General features: G+C 45.1%; 1 protein-coding gene and 1 pseudogene across 1 annotated transcript in view; one reads left to right on the top strand and one right to left on the bottom strand.

Annotated features, from left to right (window-relative positions):
* Aldh7a1 (aldehyde dehydrogenase 7 family member A1) overlaps nt 1–22,798 on the bottom strand; it is a 29,731-nt gene that overhangs the window by 3,226 nt on the left and 3,707 nt on the right. Inside the window, exons 4-14 of the mRNA XM_048419242.3 lie at nt 19,562–19,642; nt 18,887–19,010; nt 17,164–17,296; nt 14,954–14,998; nt 12,556–12,633; nt 9,213–9,310; nt 7,439–7,480; nt 5,788–5,882; nt 3,269–3,353; nt 1,440–1,546; nt 91–207 (exon numbers count right to left, since the gene is read on the bottom strand). Coding sequence (XP_048275199.3) covers nt 91–207; nt 1,440–1,546; nt 3,269–3,353; nt 5,788–5,882; nt 7,439–7,480; nt 9,213–9,310; nt 12,556–12,633; nt 14,954–14,998; nt 17,164–17,296; nt 18,887–19,010; nt 19,562–19,642 — 1,005 coding nt within the window. The remainder of the gene's footprint in view (nt 1–90; nt 208–1,439; nt 1,547–3,268; nt 3,354–5,787; nt 5,883–7,438; nt 7,481–9,212; nt 9,311–12,555; nt 12,634–14,953; nt 14,999–17,163; nt 17,297–18,886; nt 19,011–19,561; nt 19,643–22,798) is intronic.
* LOC125390311 (large ribosomal subunit protein eL33 pseudogene) lies at nt 4,510–4,926 on the top strand (annotated as a pseudogene).

Genomic DNA, 22,798 nt, shown 5'->3' with positions numbered 1-22,798 from the left:
CACCAAAGAAAACCAGGAGGCAACGCTTTGCTAAATCTGTTTTCTTTCATGGTTTAGATCTTTTCTTTCTTTCTTTCTTTCTTTTTTTACCTTGAATTTGAAGACATAGAGAATTGGGGCAAAAGTCTCCTCATGCACGATGGGGGCATCATGGGGCAGGCCGGTGATAATGGTGGGCTCTACGTAGTTGCCAGGATGATCCATCACCTTAAGCAGAAAGAAGATAAAAAGAAGGGATGGATTTCCTTTTCCCAGACTTGGGATCAGAGGACATCATCCTTCCTACGTGTATGAGGAGAGAAACAAAACAGCATTTATAGGTAACTGTTTCTCCGAAGCAACATCCTGTTGAGTGCAAACGCCCTCCTGCCCCTATTTGTCAGAGAGAACACAGAGAAGGAGTTTGGAGAGGAAAACCATGCTGTGTGCTCCAGTAACGTTATTTGGTGGGGCAGATGGCTGAAATGCTTGTTTTTGAGTTCATTTAAAATAGGCAATCTGGGGGCTGGAGAGATGGCTCAGAGGTTAAGAGTACTGACTACTCTTGCAGAGGACCCGAGTTCAATTCCCAGCACCCACATGACAGCTCACAACTGTCTGAAGATCCAGTTTCAAGGGATCTGACACCTTCACACCAATGCACATAAAATAAAGTTAAATAAACCATAAAAAATATTTAAAAAAATAAAATAAAATAAAATAGGCAATCTGTACCCACGGTGTACGTTTAGTAGTAGCGTTTACCCCAGTCCACACACTAAATCCGACCGAGACTCGGAGTGATGGCATCTGGACATGGGACCCTCTGGGAGGCCATCAGTTGTTAATAAATGAAGGCAGCAGAACAGACCTAAACCAATATGGCCAGTGTCCCCTGCCCTTTGGGGAAAGATCACATGAGGACTCATCCACAACCCAGAGAAATGTCGCCAGTACTCGGGACTGGTCTTTAACATCCAATTTCCGGTGTTTGCAAACCAGTTTCTGATACTCTGTTACACAAGACCTAGGAGATTCATATACATTGCACAACACCCCGAAAAGGCGCATGCGTAGCCAGCCCCCATACAACCTCTCCACTTAGTGAAATCTGGACCTCTAAGCTCTGCATCAACCTTGCACTCTAAACTGTTTGCATGCAACTCTACTGTTCCTGCATGGGTTGACTGAACCATGAACTTAGGTCTCACACAAGGGTGGACCCAATTTCTCTAACAACTAGTCCTAGGAACTGACTCAAGGGCAATTATTATGACAGTTTCTTCTGGGTCTCGGGGCTATTATGTCATCATGCATTCCTCAAAACCCTTTTTTCCTTGTAATGGGGAGAAGAAGAACATCCATCTGGGACCCTTCTGGGACCCACCTTTTCTCAGCAATCTGAGTTCAGGGGAAAGAAAGACACAAGGCTGTCATTATCCACTCACAACTCCCATTACCTTGCCCCCGCAGGCCACTGTGCCTCCTTGTTTCTTTGCTTCTTCCACGGCTCGAAGAAACATGCTCACTGCCTGTTTGGTATGCAGTGGTCCATAGAGAATATTCGCTGGAAAGAGAAAAGAGATGCTCTTCATTTTGCCCTCAATAGCATGGTGTTTTTATGTTAGTGGCTTTCCAAATTAAGAGGCTAAGCCCTCTGCCCTCTATCCTCAGTTAAGAGCAGGAATCAGCAACTTTTGCTGTGAAGGACCAGATATTTAGCATCTTACACTTTGTATCAAGTATGTGGTTTCCAATACAACTACTCAACCCCGCCTTTGTAGTCTGGAAGCTGCTATACATAATATGCAAATGAGCAGGGGTAGCTGTGAGGCAGACACAAACAGATAGCAAACTGAATATGCTTGCCAACCCCTACCTTAGAGGAAGAGCTATCAAAGTGATGCCCTAAAAACACAGGAGTGGCATGTTCGTAACAGTATGCCCACTCTTGAAGACCACTATAATCCCTGTGGCTAGTGTGCAGCTCGCTCAACGGGGTAGACTGACCAACGGCCAGAAACTAGAGCATTGAAGGAACCACAGGGAGTTAGATCTCTGCAAGGAAGACCTCGGCAAAGGTTATTTCTAGCGGAGGAAATAGCAGCAAAGAGCCAGGAATGCTTGAAAACACTGGAAAGTTGGACAAACTGGAGCCCAGGCCAAGTGGACATGGGTCTAGTGGACAATAGGCAAGGCGGAAGGACGGCAGGTGTAATATCATAAAAGCCTGGGAATCTGCCATAGAGGGAATCTTAACCTTAGTCTAAGCAGAGTAAGATCACTGGAGTGCCCCTAGCAAAAGGGTGAATTATATTTTTTCACTTATTTTTATTCTTAATTACGCGTATGCTTGTGTTTGTGTAGGCGAAGGCATGAGTGTAGGTGCCTGCAGAGGCCAGAGGCATCAGACCTCTGAAGCTGGAGTTACTGGATGTTTTAAAAGCTGGACATGATGATGCATGTCTTTAATTCCAGCACATAATCGGTAGAGGCAGGTGATCTCTATGAGTTCAAGGCCAGTCAAGGTGACACTAAGAGACAATGTATCAACCCACTCCCCAAACACAAAAAGCAGTTGTGAATCACCTGATATATATGCTCCAGGTCTCTGCAGTATGTGTTCTTAACCCTGAGCCATCCTCCCAGGCCCAAACGAACCCTTCCCCTGTCTCTCCCCCTGCTTTTTTTAAAAATATGGGCTATCACTATGTAGTTCTAGCTGCCTCGAACTACTTATGCAGACCAGGCTAGCCCCAAACTCACAGAGATTAGCTAGTTCGGCCTCTACCTCCTCCTGAGTAATAGGCTCAAAGGCAAGCACCACCATGCCCAGCACTGAATACATCTTAGAAACCACTCTGGTTACTATGCAAGAGAGCAGTGGAAGCAGCAGGTTTAGGGACTCAAACACTTTCCCTGCAGATGGTGGTGACTTAGAAACGATGACAGCAGCAAAAGGAAAAAGAACTCAATTATCATCCCCATCCAACCCCCACCCTATCCAATCACCACCCCATCCTACCATCACCCCACCCTACCACCATCATCCCATCCATTCATCACCCTATCCAATCACCACCCATCCAACCATCAACCCATGCAACCAGGACTTCAGTTCTTACATATATCAAGTATGAGATTCCAACCTAGGAAGACAAGTCATCAAATGCCCTCAAACCTCTCAGAAAAGGGCACCCACCACTACCTCCAACTCAGACGGTCAGAAGTACAGGTAGCACCAGCTGTCAAAAGGGAATAACTTTTAAGAAAAGAACCAGCTACTCACGGTCCCAGGGGTTCCCAACACGGATCTGTGAGTAGGCACCTTTCAGTCTTAATACAACTTCCTCGTGGATGCTTTCATGCAAAAACTACGTAAAGAACAGGCATTCAGGGGAATAACAAGGTGAATATACATGTCTTGAGACAATAAATAAGTTCTTCAACAGTACTGATTAGTAACTACTAAAGTGCTATAATCTCTGAAAAGAAACTTAACCCATGCTTTTATTATATATATATTTTCTAGTTTTAATATTAACTATGAAAATAAACCACCTCTTCTAGGTGAATGTTGAAGTAAAACCATAAACCAAAGCTAGGGACGCAGGTTAGCTGGTCATGCTGATCTTAGCATTCAGGACACCCTGGTTTTGATCCCCAGTACCACACATCAGGTATGGTAGATCACATGCCTATGAGCCCAGTATTAGAAGAATAGAAGCAGGAAGATTAGAAGTTCCAGGCTATCCTGAGCTACACAGTAAGCTTGAGGCCAGCCTGGGACACATGAGACTCTGTCTCAAGCAAAAAAAAAAGCACCCAGAAATGCAACCAAAGAAAACACCATAAACCATGCCTGTATCAAGTCTCTAAGAGCCTGGCCTGCTAAGCTACAAACATCTACTGTAGCTCCAGTCCTAGGGGATTTGACACACTGCTTGTAGCCTCTGGGGGTATCAATCACACATGAGGCACAGAGATATACACACAGACAAAATACCCACACACACATGAAAATAAATCATGTTTTTAAAGATCATATTGTCACTTATTCTTCAACTTGGTCGGGTTTAGAAATCAGTCTTATATAAAACATTTGCTCATAACTGGGAGTGAGGGAAAATAACACAGCACCAGTCCCTCTATGATTCAGTGGCAGCTTTTAAATGTAAATATAGCCAAATTTTATGCCTAAAACTTATTTAGCTGTAGTCTTTCACTATAGGAGAGCCACAAACAAACAAATAAATCAAGGATTTATTTCTAAATTGAAATCCAATTCAATCTAGTATATAAATTCAAACTACCCATATCCCCCACACTGAAGCTACACAACACCTCCTTATACTGACTGTGAGTGTGTGTGTGTGTGTGTATGTGTGTGTGTGTGTGTTTAAAACACCACCCAAGCTAAACGCAAACTTCTGGACTCAAAGGACTCTCACCTCATCCTCTCAAGTCCTAGAATTACAGGTGCACGCCACCACCTCAGTTCAAACCATATACTAAGAAAAAAATGGGGAGGGCCGTTCGTGCAGCTGAGCTTTGGGGGCATTTTTCTGGGGCCTGCTGGGAACAGGACTTCTAGAAGACACTATGTCTGGAAGGCTGTGGTGCAAGGCCACGTTTGCTGGCTATAAGCGAGGTCTCTGGAACCAGAAAGAGCACACGGCTCTTAAAATTGAAGGCGTTTATGCCCGAGATGAAACTGAATTCTATTTGGGCAAGAGATGCGCTTACGTGTATAAAGCGAAAAACAACACAGTGACACCTGGAGGCAAACCAAATAAAACCAGAGTGGTCTGGGGGAAAGTCACTCGGGCCCATGGGAACAGTGGCATTGTCCGTGCCAAATTCCGAAGCAACCTTCCCGCAAAGACCATTGGACACAGAATCCGTGTGATGCTGTACCCATCCCGGATTTAAAGAAAAGTAAATAAATAAAAGTAGATTTGTGCTCTTGAAAAAAAGAAAAGAAAAGAATGGACGTGACAGTCATTTGCTTTTCAATAAGACATAGCACACTGAGTGCAATCTGAGACTTGAGGCCAACACTTACAATATTTGAAATGTTTATGAAAAAGCAAAGCTACTGTTTGGTTAACAGTTTTAGAACTTAACTCGTCTGATGTCTTAGAAAACACTGGACTTAGTCCATGTTAGCCATGGATTCTGACTCAAAACTGGCATCACCTCTGCATCCAGCTTCTGTCACCTGGTCAGCTGTGAGCCCACTGCAGCTTAGGGTGGCTCAGCATCTGCCACCGTCACAGGAGCAGAGGAGGAGCGCACATCTGCCACTCATGCTTAGGGAAGATATTTTTCTAGCAACTCTTCTATGATGCCCAGTCAACAGAATTCATTAAACTGGGATGTTCAAAAAGCAGTAGAGGTGACTTAGCAGTTAAAGAAGTCTAGCTGCACTTCTAGAAGATCCATGTTTGGGGGCTGGAGAGATGGCTCAGTCGTTAAGAGCACTGGCTGCTCTTCCAGAGGTCCTGAGTTCAATTCCCAGCAACCACATGGTGGCTCACAACCATCTGTAATGAAATCTGGCGCCCTCCTCTGGCGTGTGGGCATACATGGAGGCAGAATGTTGTATGCATAAGAAGAAGATCCATGTTTGGTTCCAGGACCCTCACTGAGCAGTTCACAACCACCTGGACTCCGGCTCTAAGAGATCCGATGCCTGCTTTGGGCCCTCTGAGGGCACCTGCACACAACGTACAGAGCACACACAGACAGATACACATTCAGAGGAAGAGGAGGGACAATCTCAAGCATGTTTGTGGACACACTCACCAGCCGCCTCACAGAGGTACACCTTTGGCCGGCTGTTCCCACGGCGGCAAATAGAGCTGATGGAAGAACCAGGCAAAGGTCTGCATCCTCAAAAGCTTAAAGAAACAAAAGTGTGCGTCATCAGTGTGCAGCAGGCAGACAGAGAGCACTTGCTAAGCAGTATAAAGCAATGCCTTTAGAAAATACAGTAACATCAAAATAATCATTGCAGAACAGACGATTCATGGTACAGAGACACACGTCCAAGGGGAAAGGTGTGCTTTTCTTCTAGGGAAGGGTATATGATGACAGAGCAATGGAATCTACAACCTTTACCCAATACACAGGTAAACTGAGTCTCAGTTGGATCATGTCACCTTTCACCTCTGTTTTAGTACCCTCACTACTGCTCCATGAAAACCCATGAGCTCTGCCACCATCAGGGTGCTCTTTTGTCCCAGTCCACTCCCTACTGCCACGAAGTTTTCTGTTTCTACTTGAGACAGCCTGTCCCCTGCTGCAGGAGATGACCAGCCTGTTCAGCTTCCCCTGAAGATATCCAGGTAAAGTCCTATCACTACCGTCTTCTCCATTCCTCTTCCTCACCCCTCAGAAGAGGAAAAGTCGTCTTTACAAGGTCAACCTGCAGGAGGCTAATTTATAACTTACAATCCCTGCTTCCTGTGCCTTCTGGAATCTTACTGCTACCGTCCCCGCCTACACTGTCACCTGTCCAACCTAAGCATCCTCGGATCAGGAAGGTGGAAAGAGGCATTTCACACACACAGGCTACACTTCCTATCCATTTCACAACTCGGTAATTCCACTATTTAACTGTTCTCCCAGTTCTGGGGGCCGAATCCAGGGTCTTGTACGTGTGAGGTTATGTACTAGCTGTGTCTTTAACATCAGATCTCCACAGAGCACAGAGCACAGTGCTTCAGTCTCTCCCTCCATCCATTCAGACTGGGGCATCATTAGCCTGTGGTACAGATGAGCACACTGCGGCTTTAAAAGCTGCACAGGTGAATAACTTAGTAGAGTAGAGCATGTACTGCTCTTGAAGAGGACCCTAATGGTTCTTAACACCTACGTCAGGCAGCTCACAAGCACCTATAACTCCATCTCCAGGGGAGCTGATGGCTCTTTTGGTTCCTCAGGTACCTGCACCCACTTGTACAAATACACACACACACACACACACACACACACACACACACTTACTTAAAAGTAAAAAAGAAAAAAAAAAGAATTGTTCCTTTCTAACATGAAAGCCCCCAATACTCCGCTAAAGGTCAACTTTATGTGTGTGAAACCTAAAGAAATCAGCAAGTCACCTAGGAAATAACGGATTCTTCTAGAAGAGCACATAGCCAGCTTCTAGAAAACAAGAAAAGGAGAAGCGTGAAGAAGTAATGCCACGTTAGAGACAACAGAAGTCTCATGCCCACATTCAGGACCCCAGGTAACATTTTTTTCCCAACATTATCCTGTTTCTTAAGCACCCTCTTCCTTTAAGACAAGTTCAAGTCTTGACTCCTAAGGAAAATTCCTAAAGACGGGGACAGAGTCCCAAGCACACAGGGCACGGAAAGGATGAGTTTCTGTGCAAGTCCCATACATTCAAGATGACAAACCGAACAGAAAGCAAAGGGGAGCAGGGCAGCCTTACCAATAATGGCATTGTTTCCTCCAAGCTCTAACAAGCTCTTCCCTTTGAAAGAAAACAGACACAATCATTTCCTGTTCCAGTACTCAGTGCACACCGGCTCACATTAGAGAGGTCCTAGGTAGCTTTTCATATACTTTCTGATTATCCAAGCGGCTTAACAATGATATTAATGACAATTACAACATTGCAGAAGAGTTACATACAAGAATGTGTTCTTGAGAAATACACTGAAAATGGATGAGTTAAGTGCACACACTGTGTGCGTGTGAGCCCATGCATGTGCGTGTTTCTAGGGAGAGTAAATGACAAAGCGTTATGCACACCGCTGCTGCTGCTGCCCGCTTTGGTCAGGGAAGCTTCCCTGAGCAGTGACTGCACTGACTCATAACTAGTCAAAGTACTGAGAATCAGCTGAACGCCCACCATGAACGGGATCCAAAGTAGTAGGGACCGGTGACTTCCAGGCAGGATGTGGCTATGGCAAATTAGCTCAAAGTAGCTGTGTGATTGCCCAAATAAGATGGGGCCTGTCAACACTTGTCATGGAAAAGGAGGAACTCATGGAGGTCCCACCGCTCCCTGGGGACTTATACACAGTTAATGGTTGGTGGAACAGGGAGAGATCCTTTCTTCAGCGGTGTAGCAACTGGTAAGGCGCCTGGGAGCCTATAAACAAACCCTCACCCTCGATCCTTTAAACAATGAAATTCAACCCTAATGAAATTCATTAGGGGCTGACAAGATGGCTCAGCAAATAAAGTCTGCAGCCTGTCTGAGTTTAATCCCCAAGACCTACAAGAATGGAGAGAACTGACCCCTGCAAACTGACCTCTGACTTCCGTGTATGTGTGTGTCTGTGTCTGCGTGTGTCTGTGTCTGTCTGTGTGTCTGTGCATGCACTTTTAGTTAAGTTTGGGGTTTAGAGTAAGACAAGGATAAATTTCCCATACTAATTCAAGTGGCTATCTACTTGCCCGAGCATTACCTGTCTAAAGAGACTATTTCTGCCCACTGAAAATGTCTGGCAATCGTGCCAAGAGGCTAAGATACCCAAGAGCAATAAATGTATGGGCTCTTGGCTCTGTCCCATTGCTATGACTTCATGCGATAATTTGTGGGTAATCAGAAAGTATGAGTTCTCCATCACTAATATTCTTCAGCTGTTTCAGATACTCAGCGTTCTTTGCATTGCTATAGGAATTTTGGCATTCATTTGTCGCTTGACACAAAACAGACAGCTGACGTTGACAGTGACTACACTGAGCCCAGAGCTCACTTGGGGAGAACTGCTATCTTAACAAGCCTAAACACCTGGAAAAGTGAAAACAGGATAGCTCTCCGTTTATTTAGGCCTTACTGTCTTTCACTAGCTACTCTGCACAAAAGACTAACACGACTTTCGATTCACGTGTGTTTTATTTTTTTATGTCACCGTAGTGGAACTGTCTTCTAAATTTCATTTTTAAGTCACTCATAGTTGCTACACTGAAATATAATTTTTTTAAAACAACCTTATTGACCTTATTCTTTATTCTGTTGAACTTTCGTTTGGCTTGTTGTTTTTCAGTTTCTTGGATTTTTGGAAAACAGGGTCACAATGTAGTGCTGGCTGGCCTAGAACTCATTATATAGACCAGGCTGGCCTTGAACTCACAGAGGTCCACCTGCCTCTGCCTCCCAAGTGCTGGGACTAAAAGCGTGCGCCACCAGGCCCAGCAACGACTTGTAGATATCATACACTGATTCAAACCCTCATCACAAAGCCCACACTTACCAAACCGCTCCTGCACCATGAGGGCCACCTGCTTCCCAACCTGAGTGCTCCCGGTGAAGGACAGCAGGTTCACACGGGAATCCTTGGCCATTGCTGTGCTGGAAGGGAACACAGGGAGTCACCCAGGCAAAAACACCTAGAAATGACAGCACACAACAGTACCAGCGAGAAGCATGACATGGGCCCTTGGCAAGACAGTCAAGGTTACAAGGAAGTCTATCCCAAGGCATGAGGTAATGAAATAAACTATTCCCAGTAGCAGCACGGGGAAAGCAAGCTGACCTGCTCTGTCAGCTATGACAGCCCTTCAGGAAACTTCCTTAGTTCATGAAGAGAGTTCTTCCTGTACTGAGAGGGAACAGAGACAATGTGTTCCTTGTGCTTTCTTAATGAGCACCAGGTGCTTTCAGGCCCTTGCTCTGCAATACGACCCCTTAAAGAATAGCCAGACCTGGAGCTGGGGTGCTGGCTCAGCAGTTAAAAGACCAATTACTCTTCCAGAGGACCCAGGTTCAATTTCCAGAACCTACATGGTAGCTCACAACCATCCATAAGTCTAGTTCTGGAAGACCCAACTCTCTTCTGGCTTCTACAGGCACCAGGCACACATGCAGGTTTTATTTAAAAGGAAAGGACTGGATCTATAGCACAAGCCTGTAGTCCCAGCGACTTGGGAGCCTGAGGTAGGAAGAACACATACTGAAGGCCTGCCTGTGCTAGAGGGAGTTTAAAGCCATCCTGAGCTACTTAGTGAGGTACTGCCTTGAAGTAAAATTGCTCACAATTAACCGCAGATCTCTCTAGGACCCAGATAACACACACTTCTCTTGGCGCTGGGGATGTAGCTTGCGTCCTAGCACTCAGAAGGCAACAACACAAAACTGGATGCAGCGGTCTATACCTATAATCCCGGAAGTTGAGGTGAAGGCAGAAGGATCAAAGCTCAAGTCGTGTCTGCTATCCCGAGTTCTCCAAAATCAGTCCCTCCCTTGAACCCCCTTTTCTCTCCCAACTAAAATTTCCCCCAAAAATGTACAATTTCTAAACAATTAAAAGCTGCTCTGGGATTTGCAGTTGGTTCTCAGGAACACAGCTCCAACACTACTGACTGAAATGTCATTGTTCAGTTGTTTGTGCTTCCGTTCAGCATGAGCAATGCAGGGCAGCCCCTGCTTCGGCCTGCACACTGGACAGATTGAGCGAATTACTCAGGTACAACTCGTCAGGTTCAGCCCACAAGCATGAGCGCCTGCAAATCAGTTGGCTGTGCTTAGCCAGATCCTACATATGCTATGCCAAGGCCAACAGAAGGACAAGATGTCCAGACTGCAAGACAGAGTAGGCCAAAGAATACAAAACTCATTTTCAGTGACATTTAAAAACACTTCACTGGCTGCTACGGGGGTAGGGAGGTAGGAGATAGCTTTTCTATTATTCTCATCTATATGAACAAAGAAGTAAGAACCTAACATCTAGACCAGCATGGTGATAGCCTAGACTCGTAGGAAACCTCCCTGGTCAAAGGGGAAGCTGTTTTTTTTAAAAAAAAAAAGTGACCCCAGCTTTCCTGATGATTCAGAACAATATTACCCAACTCCAGATTCAAGAGGCTGTGTGTGACCTTATGCTAAGCAAAAGACTCATAAAGATAGTATTAAAAAAGAGCTCATATTATATGATTTTATTTATACAAAATGGCACCAAAAGAAAAATTCAAGACAAAAAGTACGTCAATGACTGTCAGAAACCTGGGGAAGGCAATGGGAAGTGGGCATGGACAATACCCTGAGATAACATAGCAATGGTTGCACAACAATGAATGTTCTCCAAGCCACTCAGTAGGGGCTAAAGGTACAACTCAGTGGGAGAACCCTTACCTAGGCTGCACACACAGAGTTCCTGGGCTTCCATCCCAAGACCAACACAAAACTCACAAAAGCTCACCATACGAATATAGTTTCAAAGAGGGGGCTTTATGGTATATGAACCTTGTGACAGTTAAAAACAAACCCCAAAGCCCTTTTTTTCTAGATGGGGTCTCAAACCTGCCATGTAGCTGCAGATGACTTTGAACTCTTGATCTTCCTGCCTCCACCTCCAGAATCCTGAGATTACAGGCATGTGCCACCATACCTGGCATATTCAGCGCTAGGAACTGAACCCTGAGTTTCCTGAATGCTAGACAAACACTCTACCCTTCCCCCACCTCCCCACCTTCCTGGGCTATATCCCCTGTCTCCTATTACAATCAGCTAAGGAAATGTCACTAGGCTAAGTCCTCAGACATAGAGAGCAATGTCACAGCTTTGTTTTATAGGTCTCTGGATAAATCATGTATCAGGAAATTACTATCTGTTGAAAATATAAGCACTGACAATCAGTAGGTCAAGAACTAAAACACAAGTATTTCTCAGTAAGGTTATTCACTAAAGAGCATAGCAGGTCTACAGTATTAACACACAGCAGGTTTACAGTATTAACACACAGCAGGTCCACAGTATTAATGCATAGCAGGTCTACAGTGTTAACACACAGCAGGTCTATAGTATTAGCACACAGCAGGTCTACAGTATTAACACACAGCAGGTCCGCAGTATTAACGCATAGCAGGTCTACAGTATTAACACACAGCAGGTCCACAGTATTAACACACAGCAGGTCTATAGTGTTAACACACAGCAGGTCCACAGTATTAACACACAGCAGGTCTACAGTATTAACACACAGCAGGTCCACAGTATTAACACACAGCAGGTCTACAGTGTTAACACACAGCAGGTCCACAGTATTAACACACAGCAGGTCTATAGTGTTAACACACAGCAGGTCCACAGTGTTGACACACAGCAGGTCTACAGTGTTAACACACAGCAGGTCTACAGTGTTAACACACAGCAGGTCTATAGTGTTAACACACAGCAGATCCACAGTGTTAACACACAGCAGGTCTACAGTGTTAACACACAGCAGGTCTACAGTGTTAACACACAGCAGGTCTACAGTTTTAACACACAGCAGGTCTACAATGTTAACACACAGCAGGTCTATAGTTTTAACACACAGCAGGTCCACAGTATTAACACACAGCAGGTCTACAATGTTAACACACAGCAGGTCCACAGTGTTAACACACAGCAGGTCCACAGTATTAACACACAGCAGGTCCACAGTATTAACACACAGTAGGTCTACAGTGTTAACACACAGCAGGTCTACAGTATTAACGCCCACAAGAGGTTCCTCGCCTCTTTAGCCACATTGGGTTTGGTTATTATGGTAGAAGACTCCCAGCAATCAACCCAGGGTCCTTCAACAGAAGGATGCTCTTTATCCATTCACCTACCCAATATCTGCTCCACCACAAGTCAGGGAACAAATGGCACCAGGGAGCTGGTTGTCCTCCAAAACCTTGGCAATGATCCTAGGAAGGAAACAACAGAGACTGCTAAACCAACCATTTCACTCGGAACATTTTTATAAACAAAAGAAAGCCCTCTCGCGTAACCTCCCTTTCCAACTTTCCCTCTGACTCTTCAAACACTCAGACCTGGGTTTCCCTCACAGATTATAGATAAGGTTTACAAACACAAGTGGAAGTTTGAGTTTAAAATAAGAGTGTTAAAGGAAAACATATACAGAATATGAATAGGAGATGGAAAGCACTGAGTGGTTAAAAACATATTTTCATCAAATATTTCTGCCCAACTATGAAGACACATCTGAGTCAATATGGCAGACTGGAGGCATCCCACTGCACAGTGCAGAGGGATGAAGCCTTGCTCTTCTTCTTTTGTCCCTAACCACACATCCACTAAAACAACAGTACAGGAAGCACAAAGGAATAAGGTGCAGGAAGATGAAGGAAATTAAAGAGACTCCATAAGCAAATAAGACATCTGAGCACACCCCTGCATCTGCCCACATACAGAAGCAGGAGAGGGAAGCAGAGGATGTTTAGCCCAGTTGAGTATTTGCCTAGCTTGCATGAAGCAGAAGGAACAGAATTTCAAGGCTAGCCTGGACTACAAGGAACCCTGTTCTCCCCTCTAAGAGGGAGAGGTAAAGGATGAAACGATAGCCAGACGTGGTGGTGCGTGTTTGCCATCCCAGCACTTGGGAGGTGGAGGCAGGAGGATGGAGAGTTCAATTCAGCTGTGTAAAGAATGTAGGCAGAATGACTACGTGAGAACCAGCCTCAAAAAAACAAAACTGAAACAAAAAAAGGATGAAATGTGGAGTGAAGAAGTCTCCAAAGCATATTAGTTTCCATGGAGTTATGCTGGAGAACGGGGCCTGCCTGGTGTAACCCTGAAGTATCACAGGGCTTGTGTCTGCTGGCTTCCATCGGAAAACGGCAGCATCTTCCATGCCCAAAAGGACAGGAAAATATGTTCTCCTTCGATTTAAGGGCTGCAGTTAAATGAGACCATAGTTACACACTACCTAACTCTGGCTGTGAGTTGTGAAAATTGGCTGAACTAGCCAGGTGTGGTGGATGCCTTTTAATCCATACACTTGGAAGAGCAGAGGCAGGCAGATCTTTTAGTTTGAGGCCACCTGGTCTTCAGAGGGAGAGTTCCAGGACGGCCAGGGCTACACAGAGAAACTCTGCATCCAAAAGCAAAAAAAAAAAAAAAAAAAAAGAAGGAGGAGGAGGAGGAAAGAAAGAAAGAAAGAAAGAAAGAAAGAAAGAAAGGAAGGAAGGAAGGAAGGAAAAAGAGAGAGAGAGAGAGAGTGTATGTGTGTGTGTGTGTGAGAGAGAGATATGTATGTATGAGTGTGGGTATACCCATCCCATGGTGTATAAATGGAGGTCAGAAGACACGCTTGTACAACAAGCTATCAAAACTTCTTATCAGAAAACGATCATGCAACCACTGAAATTAAACCTCAACATTAACTAGGCCAGAAGTCAATGAATCTAAATTTCAGATCCATAAATTAATAGTACTGATTTTATAACCTCAGAGCTGTAAAAGTCTTAACTATAAATACACAAAGTACTTACAACTTTTAACAAAAAAAAAGTAACTCCTTTTAAATAGTGTTGGATAGTGTACTAACCGGTTCTGTTTTGTTACTGGTCTACTCACTTGACTGATAATATATCTTAATGGTACGGCACTTGCCTAGCATATGTAAGATCCTAAATTGAATCCCCAGCACAGGGAGCAGAAGGCTTCTCAGCCACAAACCTGTTGGATAGTTATCACATAAATACAGACCCTAAAGTGCCAGGGTGATGCTTCTCGATGCAGAGGCTTCCAAGGGAAACAATGTCTAGAAGAGGTCACCATGCATGTAAGTTCTTGAGAAGAGCTCAATCATGCATGTCAGTCCTTGAGAAGAGCTCAATTAAATGGCATGGCTCAGAAAGGGCCACGTAACTGCAAAGCCATGTAAAGTGTTGCTACAACCAAAGAAGGAAGTTATCTGATCTCCATGCTGAAAGAAGCAGGACACTTCCCACCATTAAAAACCCAGCGCCTGGGGAGCTGGATGTGGTGGTGCACACCTTTGATCCCAGCACTCAGGAGGCAGAGGCAGGTGGATCTCTATGAGTTCAAGGCTGGCCTGGTCTTCAGAGTGAGTTTCAGGACACCATGGTTGATAAAGACAGAACAAAGAAAAATCCTTTCTTGAAAACACAAACCAAACCAAACAAACAAAAAGCAGTGCCCCATCAATCACCTTTGCAAAATTCTGTCATGCCCAAGAAAATGAAAGGCACTCATACTTACTTTGTGACGGCTATACTAACAAGAGAAGTTGTTGGCGCGCCTTTCCTAGAGACATTTTTAAAGAGAGAGGGAGAAAGAAAATTAACTTGAGGAGAGGCAAATACCTTTTATTACAAAGAAAAACAAAGTTACAGAGAAAAGGTTCTGTCCATTTAGACAACAAATAACTCTAGTAACTGAAATGAAAACGTACCCTTTAGATGGCATCTCTGGGCACAATGGGTAAGGAAACTTCACGAACATCGACCTGCACTGAGCAATGCTGAGCCCACCTGCTGCAGGACCGTCAGAACTGTTATGGTAACTACCAGCTAGCTATACAACAGCAAGGTGATTTCAACACTGTACAATTCTTACTTAGGACCGTCAGTTTGAGTGGACTAAGCATTGCCTGGGCAGTGCTGAAATACCCAGCATGGAAACCACACGTGCTTGGAAAGTTGCTTCCAGAGGTCACCAACTGAGGGGGGAAGAGCCACCCCAAGCATGGGGAGCAGTGTCCCATGTGATGGAGGAGGGTTATCTGTCTATTGTGTTATTTTCATTGGTCAATAAAGAGACTGCCTTGGCCCCTTAATAGGACAGAAAATTAGGTAGGTGGAGTAAACAGAACAGAATGCTGGGAAGAGGGCTATGAGGCAGAAGTCATGGAGCCAGCCACCAGGTCAGACATGCTGAATATTTCCCGGTAAGCCACCACCTCGTGGTTCTACACAGATTATTAGAAATGGGTTAATATCAAGATATGAGAGTTAGTCAGTAACTAACTCTCTAGAGGTAATGGGCCAGGCAGTGCTTAAATGAATACAATTTGTGTGTTGTTATTTCTGGGACTAAGCTAGCCGTGCGGGAGCTGGGCAGGATGAAAAGCAGGCCTGCCCGCAGCCCCTCACTACACCCATGGCTGGGCTCCAGGACAGAATAAAAGGGAGAAAGCCAGATGAACACTAGCCTTCTCCTTTCTCTGCTTCCTGACGGCACGGATATGAGCAAGCTGGTACCATGCCGCCTCCGCATGACGGGCTGTACCCCGCCCTCCACCTGTGATCCAAAAGAACCCTTCCCCCGTAAGTTGCCTCTTGTCAAGCAGTTGGTCACAGCAATGAGAAATCTCAGACAGAAAGCACTGGTTCCTTCAGCAAGATGGTACCAAATCGCTAAGCCTTATATAGAGAGACTGAGAATATTCTACTGAAGGCATTATGATGGAGGAGGGTTATCTGTCTATTGTGTTATTTTCATTGGTCAATAAAGAGACTGCCTTGGCCCCTTGGTAGGACAGAAAATTAGGTAGGCGGAGTAAACAGAACAAAATGCTGGGAAGAGGGCTATGAGCCAGACGCCATGGAGCCAGCCACCAGGTCAGACATACTGAATCTTTTCAGGTAAGCCACCACCTCGTGGTTCTACACAGATTATTAGAAATGGGTTAATATCAAGATATGAGAGTTAGTCAGTAACTAACTCTCTAGAGATAATGGGCCAGGCAGTGCTTAAATGAATACAATTTGTGTGTTATTATTTCTGGGGCTAAGCTAGCCATACAGGAGCCGGGCGGGATGAAAAGCAGGCCTGCCCGCAGCTCCTCACTACAGCATTATTTAACGCGAATAAGTTTGGCTGGGCACACTGCTGCATGCCTGTAATCCCTGCATGTGGGAGGCTGAGGCGGTAAGATTGCCTAGATAATATAGTGAGATCTCAAAAAAAAAAAATTCAATTTAGAAAAATTCTAGACAAAGTAGCCCTTGCCTGTAATCCCAGCACTTAGAAGACAAGAGAAAAGAGTTCAAAGTCTTCCTCCAATAAATAAATAAATAAATAAATGAACAAATAAATAGAATACAAGAGGAGTTCAAAGTCTTCCTCCAATCAATCAATCAATCAATCAATCAATAATCTGAACTGGAAGCTGAGCCATTAATATATGTTGCCTAACTCCAGGTATTTCGTATCAGAACCCAGGTACGAGACCTCCGCTGAGAGGAAGACCAGCTGGGAGGGAAGAGGACAGTACTAGTATCCAAACACGTCACTGATGGTAAAATACAAATTGAAAATGAAGACAATCAGCACGTGTGACTTCATGAATTAGTTGAGAAAGTTTGGGAAACGCTTTAACACATCTAAAACCCTTTGAGCAGAGCCATCGCTACTGCTATTCACTCATCCCCTTCTTTCCACGAGACGGGAGAACGAGCCGCGCTTACCAAACGCAGACGTTCCCTGTGATCAGCGCGATGGCGTTGTTCCAGCCAAACACGGCCACGGGGAAATTGAAGGCAGTGATGATCCCCACCAGGCCTAACGGGTTCCACTGCTCGATGAGAGCATGGCCAGGTCCTGAGATGTATAAATATTCATAGTGAACATAAATGTGTTAAGAATAAAATCCTAAACCATTCCTCTGCAGGTCAGAAGTGCATGTACCAGAGAGAATTCCTGCTGCTTCCTTGGATCACCTCACACAGTCAAAGGGTATGAATGTATCACTTAATAAAAATCAGAACTGTTTATTACTATACCACGTCAGCAAATTTAATGGTGTTCATTACACCTCACACCTCAGGAGCCGCAGAGGTAAGGGCATTATGAGTCCCATTTGGAAGTTAGGGACAAGTCAGTGAGGCAGTGGGAAGTTCCCCCAGGAGATGTGAACACAAAGGGTAAGACATAAGCACAGCACAGAACACGTGATTCTCAGATTTGGATCCATGTTCTTTATGTTGTCTCTTGACCTCTCCAACGTGAACAAGGAAGCTCGCGTTATAGGCTCACGCTGGATGGATTACAAAAACGTTCTATCCGCTGCAAGGAAATTAAAAGCACGAATAGAAACATTATATTTTTGGCAGATTACGTGGTTCATTTGGTAGGGTGCTTGCCTAGCATGTGCAAAGCCCTGGGCTGGATCCCCAGCATGGCATACACTGGGGGTGGTGGCTCGTGCCTGTCATCCCAGCACTCAGGAGGTGGAGGCAGAAACATCAGTTCAAAGTTTTTCTCAGCTACATGGTAAGTTCTAGCTCAGCCCAGAATACATGAGACACTGTATAAAACAAACAAACAAACAAATAAAAAAATCAAAACTCAAATTGCAATGGCCAACTTTAAAGCTAATCCCACAAAAGTTTATTTTCACCAACCGCTGGTTGGGCCGAGAAATGCTGACTGGTTAAAATTACACACTGCTACATGGTAGGGAAGTGGCCCTTCCTGTCACCATTCACCCTGGAAGCAGGCTTGGGGACCTCCCAGCATACCACCTCACACTGAGGCCATCCTGCAGGCCAGCACCCCAACTCCTGCTTGGCAAGGCTAGCCTTCACTCCAGCTCCCCCTTCTTCACCCTACTGCCATCGGTCCCTTGCTCGGAGGCGTCTACAGTCTGTATAGATGCTGCAGCTATTCAGGGTAAAGTCCAAACTCCTCCCAAAAGGGATCCCTGCACTGCGTCCTCCAGCTGGGCCGAAGCAAGGCAGTCCCCACGTCCACGTTCCTCCATCCTTGACATTCCACAACCCCCTTCCCCACCTGAAGTATTCTACCCACCCCCACCCCCACGCCCACCAGTGCCATCTCCTTCAGGGTCTTAGGCTAACTTCCCTGCAAGGCCTTTTCGACAGCATACCTATATGCGTATGGTCCTACCCTCCACTCGCTCTATTACAGCTACCAATTCCCTGACCCTGCCCTCAACTCTAAAACCTAAGGATTTGGTGTGCGAGTCTGTGTGTGCACACCCGTGGAGGCCAGAGGACCACAAACGCAGTTCTCTCCTTCCACTCCGGGGGGGGGAGGGGGGGGCCTGGGAATGGAACCGACGTTGTCAGGCGTCCTGTCAAGCCGTCTCGCCCGATCTCACCGGGCCGTGGAACTTTTGAAGATCTGTACCACAGCACCAAACACTTGGTTAAGCGACTCCCGGCTTACTTTCAGAAGGCAAGACGGGTCCCCCGATCATTCTCGACAAGCCAGCCGCATAATCGCAAATGTCCACGTACTCCTGAACTTCTCCTATGCCTTCCACTAAGATCTTCCCCATCTCCAAAGACACCTAGAAATATAAAAATCCAAGTAGAATTTCTCCAGTAGAATCTGTATTTTAAACATTAAGCTGAAGACGAAATAAAACATTTTATGTAGATAAGAAACTAAGGAAACCTGTTTTCTGATGATTTCTTTGATCTTTCTACTTCTTTATTTACTTGTTTTTGTCTTATTTTTAATATAATTTGTTTATTAATTCTTTGGGCATTTCATCTATGCATAATGGATTTCTTTCAATGATTTTTAAACCACATAGTTTTTTCACTTTTCTCTCTTTTCTGTAAAGCAATGGATCTCAAAACTTGTTTTTCTTAGAAATCACAATCTTAAGACACACATACAATGCTGATTCTTTCAAATCTGATTCACTCTAGTGGGGAGAGGAAGCATACAGAACTCCAGCAGTTAGAAGTCTGAGGCAAAGGGATAGATCATTTGAACCAAGGCAAGACAACACAGCAAAAACCTCAGCTTCAAACAAAACAAAATGGACATGTGAAAACTAATGAGAGCCCGCTCTCTACTCAAGAGATCACGAATAGACTTGAAAGACTTTACCAGCTTTCCCAGAACTCGGATCTTCTCCCGCAAGGCATCGCCAATCTTCCGGACTATTTCTCCTCGCTTTGGGGCAGGAATCTAAGAAAAGAGCAGAATTTTGGTGTCAAAGTAGATGTCCGTGTCTACCACACTGTCAGATGCACGCCGCAGAAGAACAGACTGCAGCTACGTCATTAGAGGCTTTTTGAGTCACGTCGGCACTGTGATATGACTAAACATCCTTGGAGCGAATCTCTTCTGGGAGGCACAGATGAAAAGGCAACAAACAATTGTCCGTTGCTATGGCCTAAAGACAATTACTGAAAGAGCGAAGATGACAGGACTAGATGCAGGGGCAATCTACGCTCAGACTCTGCTGAATCCTGAAGGACGGAAAGAGTTGGCCTGAGACAGAGAAAGAATCATGGAGGATATAAAGGGCTGGTGGGAAAGGCCAGGGCCTCTATAGCTCCAGATGTCACTAAGAGCTTACGTGTGTCTATCTAGAGTAATACAAGCATGTTTGAGAACAGTTTACGTGGTTCCAGGGTCTGTTTTCCCAGACTGATTTTAAGGACTTTATTTATGGAAACCTGTTTTCAGCGAAGGCATGGAGGTGCAGTCCTGGAACACCAGCACTCGGGAAGGCAGCGGCATCAGGGGTTCACGGCCAGCCTTGACTCTATCAAGTTTGAGGCCACCCTAAGTTACATTAAACCCTCTCTCTCAACATAAATACCCAAATAAACAAAGCAGCTTTTATAAATTACTTTTCCTTTGTGTTTATACTTTTTTACTCCCCTTAAGGGAAAATATTCCCTTTGGAACTTCTAGACTTAACTGGAATGAATGAAGCAATGTTCTGTTGTGAGGGGAGCGAAGCCAACAGGAGGACAGAGGGCAGCAGAGAGGCACATGGGCGGGCGTGGACCCGTCAGCCCGCTCTGATGTTTTCGTTGAGGCCCAGCCAGTCCATCTCTAAGCCACTGTCACATGACCAGAGCCCAAGAGGACTGTTAGAACAAGCTGTCTCTACACTAACCTTTGAACTCAATTGCTTAACTCACATGCCAACAAACAGGTCCCCCACTCATCCAATTCACTCTCATCCGAGAGCGGCTGGCCTAACTTATCCAGCAGCTCCACCCCGACTCAAAAACGCAAAGGCTGCTGAAGGAATGTTGAATGCAATCTGGCAGTGTGGGGCAAGATACTGAAGTAACAAATGAGAACCTAAATTGGAAAAGAGCAACGAAAACAACAGAGCACACCATTTCAGAAAGATTATCACGACAGCAGCCACTGGAGCAAGGGGGACAGACATTAACAGCCAGCGAAGGAGGGAGATGGGGTGGCTCAGCCGGTAGGTAAAGGTGCTTGCTGCTCAAGCCTGGTGACCTGAGGTCGATCCCCAGAACCCACCTAAGATGGCAGGAGGGAACCAACTCCACAAAACTGACCACTAACCTCCATATGCACTTTATGGCACACACACGTCACCATCACCACAAATCACCACCACCAAAGTCTTTAAAATCAGTCTAGGAAACCACATAAACTGTTCTCAAACATGCTTGTATTACTCTAGATAGACACACACAAGCATAAAATATTTCTCATTAAAAGACATGAATGATTCCAGCATTGGGAGACTGAGACAAAAAGATATTCCCTGACCTACACATAATGTGTCTCCACAAAATAAATAAATAAATAAATAAAATTTTAAAAAAAGAAAGAAAGAAAAAATAAGGAAAAGGGGGGGGGGGGAATGTAGGCCAGGGTTGGAGATGGCTTAGCAATTAAGAGCACTCATTGCAGAGGACCCATGAGTAGCTCATTGCCATCTATAACTCCTGTTCTGGGGGTTCAGTGCCCTCTTCTGACCTCTGAAGATACTAGGCATGCACACAGCACACAGCATACATTCAAGTAAAACCCTCATCTGTATAAAATAAACTTCTTTTTTAAATGGTTGGTTAGCTGTGGTGGGGCACGCCTCAAGAGACAGAGGCAGGAGAATCTACGTGAGTTTGAGGCCAGCCTGGTCTACATAACAAGCTCTAGAACAGTCAGGACAAATAGAGAACCTATCTCAAAAAACACAAAGTTCAAGGGGGCTGGAGAGACGGCTCAGTGGTTAAGAGCACTTGCTCCATGAGCTTAAGAAACAGAGTTCTAATCCCAGCAAGCACAGCATGCCAGGAATCCCAGCAAATACCAATAACTTCAAGGCACTGAGTGGGGCAGAGACAGGAGAATTACTGGGGTTTTCTTTCCGGTTTCCAACCTAGTAAAAAGCATTTCAGAGGAACAAACAGAGAGTGAAGGAAAAGTACACCAATGTTCTCTCTTCTGGCCTCACTACACGCCTGCACAGGCACATAAGAACAGCACATAAATGACAAACAAACACCATTTAAAAAAAATAATTGGATCAGAGAGACAGCTCAGTGAGTGAAGGATGCCCTTGGCAACGTGAGTTTGATTTCCAAGGTCCATGTAAAGCCAAAGAGTCCTCTGACCACCACACGTCCTCCATGACACATGTGCCAACACACACGCATCATGTGCACAGACACACAAAAATAAACACTTTTTTAAAGTATGCATTAATTTTTTGGCATACAATGTGATCCTAAAATTGTGCATATATCATGTAACTTGCATAGAGGAATCACAGCAGTGGAGTAAATACGTGAGAGGTGGGAGAGAAATACCCAAAGGCAGCTCTGACAGCTGCATCATCCTTAAAACAAAAAGAGAAGCCAAAAAGCCAGGGAGCTGTTGAGATGACTCAGTGGGTAAGGGCACCTGCCACCCAGCCTGAGGACCCAAGTTCAGACCCCAACACATAGCATCATGGTGTATTGACGCTTGCCATGTGCCAGCTCCGCCACAAACACCAGAAGACGAATATCCCTGATCTCACTTCTTCATGAACACACTCTGACGGAGGCAGAGGGCTGCCAGAAAACCCAAGTGACTCCTTCCCTCCTGATTCCCCCTCCACACCAACCTATAGTGGTGGATCAGTGAGCCCAGCCCAGCAGCCCTCAGAATTCTCTCACTTTGGCTCTTTGTTTTTTGGGTTTGTTTTTGTTTGCATGCTTGTTTTGTTTGAGACAGGGTTTCTCTGTGTAACAGTCCCGGCTGTCCTGGAACTCATTTTGTAGACCAGGCTGGCCTTGAACTCACAGAGATCCACTTGCCTTTGCCTCCCACATGCTGGGATTAAAGGTGTGAGCCACCACC

This window comes from Myodes glareolus, chromosome 13 (genome assembly GCF_982192425.1).
Source record: "Myodes glareolus chromosome 13, mMyoGla1.1, whole genome shotgun sequence".
Classification (NCBI taxonomy): domain Eukaryota; kingdom Metazoa; phylum Chordata; class Mammalia; order Rodentia; family Cricetidae; genus Myodes; species Myodes glareolus.
This window is presented reverse-complemented; position numbering and strand designations above follow the sequence as displayed.